At 44.2% G+C, this 10,133-nt stretch overlaps 1 protein-coding gene across 1 annotated transcript in view; it reads right to left on the minus strand.

The window, feature by feature from the left end:
- Positions 1-10,133, minus strand: part of LOC137914894 (polypeptide N-acetylgalactosaminyltransferase 14-like) — a 37,128-nt gene that overhangs the window by 5,382 nt on the left and 21,613 nt on the right. The window contains exons 7-9 of the mRNA XM_068758383.1: positions 9,701-9,793; positions 8,690-8,773; positions 5,895-6,039 (exon numbers count right to left, since the gene is read on the minus strand). Coding sequence (XP_068614484.1) covers positions 5,895-6,039; positions 8,690-8,773; positions 9,701-9,793 — 322 coding nt within the window. The remainder of the gene's footprint in view (positions 1-5,894; positions 6,040-8,689; positions 8,774-9,700; positions 9,794-10,133) is intronic.

Raw genomic sequence — 10,133 nt, forward strand, 5'->3', positions numbered from 1 at the left:
ATGTCAGAGTGATGAAGAGTAGAGACAGGAAGGATGTTCAGCATGTTAGAGTGATGAAGAGTAGAGACAGGAAGGATGTTCAGCATGTTAGAGTGATGAAGAGTAGAGACAGGAAGGATGTTCAGCATGTTAGTGATGAAGAGTAGAGACAGGAAGGATGTTCAGCATGTTAGAGTGATGAAGAGTAGAGACAGGAAGGATGTTCAGCATGTTAGAGTGATGAAGAGTAGAGACAGGAAGGATGTTCAGCATGTCAGAGTGATGAAGAGTAGAGACAGGAAGGATGTTCAGCATGTTAGTGATGAAGAGTAGAGACAGGAAGGATGTTCAGCATGTTAGAGTGATGAAGAGTAGAGACAGGAAGGATGTTCAGCATGTCAGAGTGATGAAGAGTAGAGACAGGAAGGATGTTCAGCATGTTAGTGATGAAGAGTAGAGACAGGAAGGATGTTCAGCATGTTAGAGTGATGAAGAGTAGAGACAGGAAGGATGTCCAGCATGTTAGAGTGATGAAGAGTAGAGACAGGAAGGATGTTCAGCATGTTAGAGTGATGAAGAGTAGAGACAGGAAGGATGTCCAGCATGTTAGAGTGATGAAGAGTAGAGACAGGAAGGATGTTCAGCATGTTAGAGTGATGAAGAGTAGAGACAGGAAGGATGTTCAGCATGTTAGTGATGAAGAGTAGAGACAGGAAGGATGTTCAGCATGTTAGTGATGAAGAGTAGAGACAGGAAGGATGTTCAGCATGTTAGAGTGATGAAGAGTAGAGACAGGAAGGATGTTCAGCATGTCAGAGTGATGAAGAGTAGAGACAGGAAGGATGTTCAGCATGTTAGAGTGATGAAGAGTAGAGACAGGAAGGATGTTCAGCATGTTAGTGATGAAGAGTAGAGACAGGAAGGATGTTCAGCATGTTAGAGTGATGAAGAGTAGAGACAGGAAGGATGTCCAGCATGTTAGTGATGAAGAGTAGAGACAGGAAGGATGTTCAGCATGTTAGACTGATGAAGAATAGAGACAGGAAGGATGTTCAGCATGTTAGTGATGAAGAGTAGAGACAGGAAGGATGTTCAGCATGTTAGTGATGAAGAGTAGAGACAGGAAGGATGTTCAGCATGTTAGAGTGATGAAGAGTAGAGACAGGAAGGATGTTCAGCATGTTAGAGTGATGAAGAGTAGAGACAGGAAGGATGTTCAGCATGTTAGAGTGATGAAGAGTAGAGACAGGAAGGATGTTCAGCATGTCAGAGTGATGAAGAGTAGAGACAGGAAGGATGTTCAGCATGTCAGAGTGATGAAGAGTAGAGACAGGAAGGATGTTCAGCATGTTAGAGTGATGAAGAGTAGAGACAGGAAGGATGTCCAGCATGTTAGAGTGATGAAGAGTAGAGACAGGAAGGATGTCCAGCATGTTAGAGTGATGAAGAGTAGAGACAGGAAGGATGTCCAGCATGTTAGAGTGATGAAGAGTAGAGACAGGAAGGATGTCCAGCATGTTAGAGTGATGAAGAGTAGAGACAGGAAGGATGTTCAGCATGTCAGAGTGATGAAGAGTAGTGATGAAGGTGTTGACAGAGGCCAGGAGTGTGTAGGAAGATGGAAGAAGTATTTAGAGGAAGTAATGAATGAGGAAGATGAGAGAGAACAAAGGGGAGGAGAGGAACCTGTTGTGGACCAGGAAGTGATGAAGATTAGTACGAGTGAAGTTAGAAAGGCGATGAAGAGGATGAAGAATTGACCAAATGTTGTTGAGTGGTGAAGGGCTGACCAAAGATGAGGCAGCATTTTAAGCAGATTGTTGAGTGTAATCATTGTTAGTAGGAAGATAAGATAAGATAAGATAAGATAAGATAAGATAAGATCAGATAAGATCAGATAAAATAAGATAAGATAAGATAAGATAAGATAAGATAAGACTTTATTCATGTCACGTTGGAGATATTTACTGGACACAGGTTCAGAAAGTGTGCAATGAAGGAATGAAGGAATGGTCTAGTGAGGGTACCTTATGTCCAGCGCTTGTGCTGAAACACACCCTGCATGCTCAGCACAAGCGTTCCCTGGATCAATCACCGGTAAAACCAAAGTACGCTTCGGTTTTACTGCAGCGTCTGAAGGACGACCATGTCAGCACTATTTTTCTGAGGAAACTGCTTGTATGCATCTTAACGGTCACTCATTTACCGACTACCTGCCATTAAGCAGTTAAAATATATTTACTGACAAAGTGTTTAGTATTACTTGTATGGAGCTCATATTTATTAGCTCTTAACTAAACTTTAAAGCATTAGATTTCATTCCTGGTACAACAAAGTGGTCAAAGGGAGACCGTGAGAGGACGACCACAGATAAAGCACACGGCTGGTGTGTTTCTGCCAAAGAGAGTCACGCTCAACGGAATACGACAACACCGTTACCGCACGGCTCCACTCCAGCTGCTGTGATGTTGTTCTTTATGGACAGACACTCTCATGTCCTCCCTCACTACGTCCATGTCTCTTCTCCTGGGTCGTCCTCTAGTCCTGTTCCCTGGCAGCTCCATCCTCAGCATCCTTCTACCGATATAGTCCCTGTCTCTCCTCTGGACATGTCCAAACCATCAAAGTCTGGTCTCCCTGACCTTGTCTCCAAAACGTCTAACCTTCACTGTCCCTCTTGTCTCATTTATAATCCTGTCCAACCTGGACACTCCCAAGGAGAACCTCAGCATCTTCATCTCCTCCACTTCTAGCTCCGCCTCCTGTCTTTTCCTCAGAGACACTGTCTCTAAGCCGTCCATCATGTTTGTCCTCACCACTGTCTCTAAGCCGTCCATCATGGCTGTCCTCACCACTGTCTCTAAGCCGTCCATCATGGCTGTCCTCACCACTGTCTCTTAGCCGTCCATCATGTCTGTCCTCACCACTGTCTCTAAGCCGTCCATCATGGCTGTCCTCACCACTCTCTCTAAGCCGTCCATCACGGCTGTCCTCACCACTGTCTCTAAGCCATCCATCATGGCTGTCCTCACCACTGTCTCTAAGCCGTCCATCATGTCTGTCCTCACCACTGTCTCTGAGCCGTCCATCACGGCTGTCCTCACCACTGTCTCTAAGCCATCCATCATGGCTGTCCTCACCACTGTCTCTAAGCCGTCCATCATGTCTGTCCTCACCACTGTCTCTAAGCCGTCCATCATGGCTGTCCTCACCACTGTCTCTAAGCCGTCCATCATGTCTGTCCTCACCACTGTCTCTAAGCCGTCCATCATGTCTGTCCTCACCACTGTCTCTAAGCCGTCCATCATGGCTGTCCTCACCACTGTCTCTAAGCCGTCCATCATGGCTGTCCTCACCACTGTCTCTGAGCCGTCCATCATGGCTGTCCTCACCACTGTCTCTAAGCCGTCCATCATGGCTGTCCTCACCACTGTCTCTAAGCCGTCCATCATGGCTGTCCTCACCACTGTCTCTGAGCCGTCCATCATGGCTGTCCTCACCACTGTCTCCAAGCCGTCCATCATGGCTGTCCTCACCACTGTCTTGTAGACCTGTCCCTTCGTCCTATCACAGAGCACACCTAATACTTTCCTCCACCCGTTCCAGCCTGCCTGCACACGATTCTTCACCTCCTTTCCACATTCTCTCCATCACTCTGCTCTGTTGACCCGAGGTACCTGAAGTCCTCTCCCTTCTTTACGTCTATTCCTTGTAGCTTCACTGTCCCCCCTGGGACCTTCTCATGTACACACATGTACTCTGTTTTACTGCTGCTCACCTTCATTCCTCTCTTTTCTAGAGCAGACCTCCACTTCTCTAGATTCTCCTCTACCTGCTCCCTGCTGATCCTGATCCCTGGTGCTTCCCACCTCTACAGCAGTGACGTGCAGTCAGGGGAGGCAATCATATAAAATCATATAAAAATCATGTATTTGTATTATTAAAAATAATATAAAAATCATATAATATATAATATGATATCACATTATATATTTTATGTTTTTTTCATTTTTAATAATACAATTAGTGTGTAACGTATTCTTGTGCTGAGCGGCATCACACTGCTGCATAGTGAGGCACGCAGTTATACCTCCTCTCGCCGATAGGGGACCAGTGATTCTGATTCGGCGCACTCCTCGGCGCCAAACAATAGAAGAAGACGTAGTATTAGCAAAATAACTGCAAGTCAAGTGCAGTAATTTTCAATCCAGTAATTTTTTTCTCGTTGCTCGGCCTTTATTTCAAAATCAGAAGTAGTTTATTGCCATTGTCAGTGTCATAACTAATTAAAGGACGACCATACCGGAGCTCAAAGGATTGCTCCAGACTACGGGACCGTCGACCCGCTCGGTCCAGACGGACTGGTACACGCGGAAAAGCTGGCTGTGTGGACGTCAAGCAAGGAACCGTCTTTTCTGGTTTTCTTGCCTTCTTTTCTCAACTTCTGACAATGTCTGGATTTTAGCTATAGGCCTGTTTTCGACTGTGTCAAATTCATTTAATTATTGTAATTTTGTAATAAAATAAACATATTTTAACCTTGTGTCAAACTTGTGTCTCTGAATCAGGAACTTACCTGCGAGTCCTCCTTTTATTTTTTGGTGTTTACTGAGCCGTGGCCGTAATTGGTGGGTTTCGGCCCTACCCAACCCTCGGTCTACCACATGCCGATACCCGTCATCGTAGATAGTGTGTAATACAGACGTAAATATGAGGTTAACCACGTTAAATCGCACAGTGAATGAACCCCAACACTAATAATAACTAATAAAACACACAATAACTGTACTTAGAGCTCAATATAGGGAGCTGCAGATGTAAACCTAAATGGTAGAGTAGATTAAACTTCATTGTTACTTTAAATAGTCGTTCATTACTTCTGCATTGTCATGGCGGCTGTCTGATCTGACTCCTTATTTCTATGTTCCTAACATCTCCTGTTCTTGAAGACCTACCTCCTCATCAGTTGATTCATGCCACCTGCCACTCATCTCCTCATCAGCCCCTAATTAGTAGTTAGTCTCTGTTCAGACCTCTGCACTCTGCCAGATTGTTTAGTGACATGATCCTACTTTCCAGCGCTCTTCCTTTACCCAACTGCCCGTGTACCGACCCCGCCTGTTTTGTGGATTCCACCTGTGTGCCTGCCCCATTGGATTTGTCTGGTTTCTGAACTCTGCCTGTTTTTTGGACCTCCCCTTTGCCTGCCCCTTCTGATCTGTCTGCTGATTTGGACGGATTACCCATTGTGATTGATAAAGCACAGTTTCTGGATTCCTCTTCTTCTGTTGTGCTTTTGGGTCCTCCCTGTCTGTGCCCTGACACGCATAGATGACAGTTTTTTAATTTTTGTTCTTCATTTCACGTTTTAAATGGATTCTACTGGTCGTGTTCTTCTACAGTTTGATCCAGTGCAGACATTTCTCAGTATGCTAGGCTTGTTTGTCTGAATAAGCGAACGTATACACGTGCACGTGTAGCCCAGAGATCATGTGTAGCGTCATGATTGGTCAACAAAGTCATGCGGGCGTGTTTCTGATGTCAATTTACTGGTCCATCTTCATTACAACCCTCACCCGTGGTCATGAGCCCTGGGTAATGAGCACAAAATGAGAAATTAACTTCCTCCACAGGGAGGCTGGCCTCAGTCTCAGGCTCACAGACAGGGTGAGAGCTTCAGACTGACAGAGAGCTGGAGTGCAGCTGCAGCTCTTTTGCATAGAAATGAGCTGATTGGGTATCTGGTTAGGATGTCTCCAGACCGAAGCAACACCAAGATTGACCCAGATTTGCTGGAGGAGTTTCAACACTCAGTCCGGGAAAAGACTAGGATCCAGGAGGAGCTAGAAAGTGTATGCAGATACCAAATGCTAAAATGTCAGCCATCAAGTCATCATAACTCCATTTTGACCCACCTGGTTGACAGCAGAGACCCTCTCTGTTCCAGTGCAGGGGCCCAGTGTGAGGACGGGCAGGTCCTGGCCCTCCACTCTGAGAGACTCCAGACAGTTCTGCCGTTGTCTGATCACACCGGACTGGGAGTCAGAGTCGTCTGGGACTCTGTAAGTCAAAATAAAATGCATAAAGTTCGACGGACCAGTATATCTGAGCTATTATTAATGCACCAAGGCTATTTTAATATAGCTCTCATTCACCCAAAGGGAAGGGACAGGATTTAAGCAGTGGTCTGCAACCATTGCCACTTACTCAAGCCCAAAGTGCCAACACTTACTTCTTTAATAAAGTCATTTGTAAATGAACTGTTTTTACAGTTTTCTTTGCAGCATTTAAATGTTCACTAAAAGTGCTTTAGTTGATCGTTATATTTAACAATGAGTATTTAAGAACATTTAGTGTGCTCCATTTCTTGTGAGGTGTTAAATATGATAAAATACAATATTTTCATGCCTCTGAATATCCTCCAAGTGCCAACATAAATGCCCTCGCGTGCCAGCCATGACACGCGTGTCTTAGGTTGTGTTTTCAAAAGTGATGCTCTTCACATTCAACAATTCCGCTGAATGCTACAATTTTCTAATTTGATTACTTCAGAAAGTTTTCCCCCCAGTCGTTTTCTTTGACAAACTTTCTCAGTTGTTCTTGTTAAATTCTTAGCTTTGCTATAAACTTGGGCTGAAGCCCTGTTGCATTAATTCAATCTGCTATCTCTCTCTGTTTTAATAACCCGTTAAAGCTTATTCTGAATTTTAAGGGTCAGGTCCATCATCCCTCGAGAACAAGCCTGTTTATTCCATTCTAGGGGATTAACACCAGCCTCCAGTGGATGAATGGGTATTTGGGTATTTAAGTGTGTGTGTGTGTGTGTGTAAGTCAGAGGACGTTTTTTAAAAGAGTGTGCTTATATCTTAAAGGTACTTGTATGTGTACTGTATGAACTCATACAACCAGGAGGAAGTGTGTGTGTTTGGAAGTGGGTGGTGGAGGAATTTCAACACGATCAAACAGACAACAAAGGGTGCTGCATAGGTGTGTAAAGCCCAATACAAATCTGCTAGTGCATCTAACTCCTATGTTTTATGTCACTATGCCCACACCATGACTTGTGATATGAAAACACTTTGTTACAAGAACCTGTTCTGACCACACCATAAAATACACAGACTAAACTGGTTTTAGTTTAAGTATTGAACCGCCAAACCCTTTACAGCTTGTAGAATTTGTCTAATGGGAATGGTGAGCGTTCTCCAGTTAAAGGACACAATCAAAAGCTAATTTGAGCAGATCAAAGAAGCAGAGGTTCGACAACAATGTGTCAGTGTCACAACTTTCAAACTCCATCAAAAGCTCAGCTGGTTGAATTAGAAGAAGCTCCCCTTAAGAAAACAACAAATACACAAAAATATTATATTATATACATTATATTATGTTAACAATAAACAGCTTCAATATCAGCTTTGAAATTTTCAGTATGCTGTATACTCAGTAGTATACAGCGCACGCACGCACACACACACACACACACACACACACACACACACACACACACACACACACACACACTCTTACTTGAGCTCTGGGTACACGCTGTCTAAGTACCACTTAAAGGATTTGCACTTGAGCTTCTTGCGTAGTTCCGCTCTGCCTTGGATGCTGGTGGGAAACACAAAAGCAGAAGCAATCAATCAGCAGTTACTTCAGAGGCCTGTTCAGTAACACTTTAACTAGCAGAAGTGGACATGGAATATCTGCATGCCAGTGTTTACCGGTCTGAGATAAACACTGACATTCAAACACATCGATGGGCTCTAATGTTGGTGCCTGCTGGAGCCTCCGACAAATTATATAGTGAGGACTGACTTGCCTCCAATTACGGGGCAAAGCACTGGGCCAAGGTAAAGCCTCTTCTTAGGCTTATGCCTTCATGTTTGAGGAGTCATGCCACAAGATGAAAGGCAGTTTTCTCTCTCCTCTCTCGTTTAAGGATTTTAATCTGTTTCACAGGACTCTGCTTCATGGCATCTGAATCAACGCCCGAGAGAGCGGCCGCAGGGTCTTTGAGCTCCTATAAATCCATGGGGCTCACTGAAAACTTAAAAGATGACCTAATTGGGTTCAGCAGAAACAAGACTTTCACAAGTTACTTGTTAAGGTTATGATCAATGTCCAGGGATTATATTCTGTAATCTTTAGCACCTCTGGCTGTGTCATTCCCGACTTGAACCACAGGATTCTGCACTATGGTGACGGTATCCAGATGCTAGGAGCTATCGCCAGTTCACTCTTTTTCCATTGCAGGCTATTCGTTGAAGATTCTGCATTTGACCATTATTGAATAGTTTACAGGTGAGATAATGGGAACAAAGAGAGACGTGACACTAAACAATGATCCCCCGCTGAAAGTTCATGAGGATTTTGATGGTAAAAGGCATCTTAATACATTCGACCTGTTGTCTGTGGCACCAGGGATGACACTGTCACAGCTAATCCTAACTGCTAAACTGAATAGATTAGAGATGGTAGTTAACAGGTTTGCAACCAGACGTCCCACAAGCACGAATAAAAAGTGTGTGTTCTTACTCTCCATAAGATTTCCCCCGTGCTGCAGGGCGAGCAGAGTAATAGAAGAGACTGAAGTCGTCCATCCACACCTCAGCTGTGCGACGTGTGTTCCTGTAATACACACACACACACACACACACACACACACACACACACACACACACACACACACACACACACACACTCTTACTTGAGCTCTGGGTACACGCTGTCTAAGTACCACTTAAAGGATTTGCACTTGAGCTTCTTGCGTAGTTCCGCTCTGCCTTGGATGCTGGTGGGAAACACAAAAGCAGAAGCAATCAATCAGCAGTTACTTCAGAGGCCTGTTCAGTAACACTTTAACTAGCAGAAGTGGACATGGAATATCTGCATGCCAGTGTTTACCGGTCTGAGATAAACACTGACATTCAAACACATCGATGGGCTCTAATGTTGGTGCCTGCTGGAGCCTCCGACAAATTATATAGTGAGGACTGACTTGCCTCCAATTACGGGGCAAAGCACTGGGCCAAGGTAAAGCCTCTTCTTAGGCTTATGCCTTCATGTTTGAGGAGTCATGCCACAAGATGAAAGGCAGTTTTCTCTCTCCTCTCTCGTTTAAGGATTTTAATCTGTTTCACAGGACTCTGCTTCATGGCATCTGAATCAACGCCCGAGAGAGCGGCCGCAGGGTCTTTGAGCTCCTATAAATCCATGGGGCTCACTGAAAACTTAAAAGATGACCTAATTGGGTTCAGCAGAAACAAGACTTTCACAAGTTACTTGTTAAGGTTATGATCAATGTCCAGGGATTATATTCTGTAATCTTTAGCACCTCTGGCTGTGTCATTCCCGACTTGAACCACAGGATTCTGCACTATGGTGACGGTATCCAGATGCTAGGAGCTATCGCCAGTTCACTCTTTTTCCATTGCAGGCTATTCGTTGAAGATTCTGCATTTGACCATTATTGAATAGTTTACAGGTGAGATAATGGGAACAAAGAGAGACGTGACACTAAACAATGATCCCCCGCTGAAAGTTCATGAGGATTTTGATGGTAAAAGGCATCTTAATACATTCGACCTGTTGTCTGTGGCACCAGGGATGACACTGTCACAGCTAATCCTAACTGCTAAACTGAATAGATTAGAGATGGTAGTTAACAGGTTTGCAACCAGACGTCCCACAAGCACGAATAAAAAGTGTGTGTTCTTACTCTCCATAAGATTTCCCCCGTGCTGCAGGGCGAGCAGAGTAATAGAAGAGACTGAAGTCGTCCATCCACACCTCAGCTGTGCGACGTGTGTTCCTGTAATACACACACACACACACACACACACACACACACACACACACACACCAATACACTACCTAAATCAGACCAGGGGAAACTGCACCACATTACCTTTATTCAACACTATCTGAGGAATCAGTGATTTTCAGGGACATCATCTGGATTTGAATGCCTCAATAATTAAACTCAAGGCTTTAATACAGTGCGACAACATGGAGAAAATCTTTAGGAGAACATCATCCCAGCTTCTCCGGCCCAGATGTTTAGGGAAGACATTTAAACGTTTACATGACAAAAATGATGAATATATGCAACGATGCAGTTAAGAAGGAGGAGTGGTGTAAAAACAGACATC

This window comes from Brachionichthys hirsutus, unplaced genomic scaffold (assembly GCF_040956055.1).
Source record: "Brachionichthys hirsutus isolate HB-005 unplaced genomic scaffold, CSIRO-AGI_Bhir_v1 contig_391, whole genome shotgun sequence".
NCBI classification, from domain to species: Eukaryota; Metazoa; Chordata; class Actinopteri; order Lophiiformes; family Brachionichthyidae; genus Brachionichthys; species Brachionichthys hirsutus.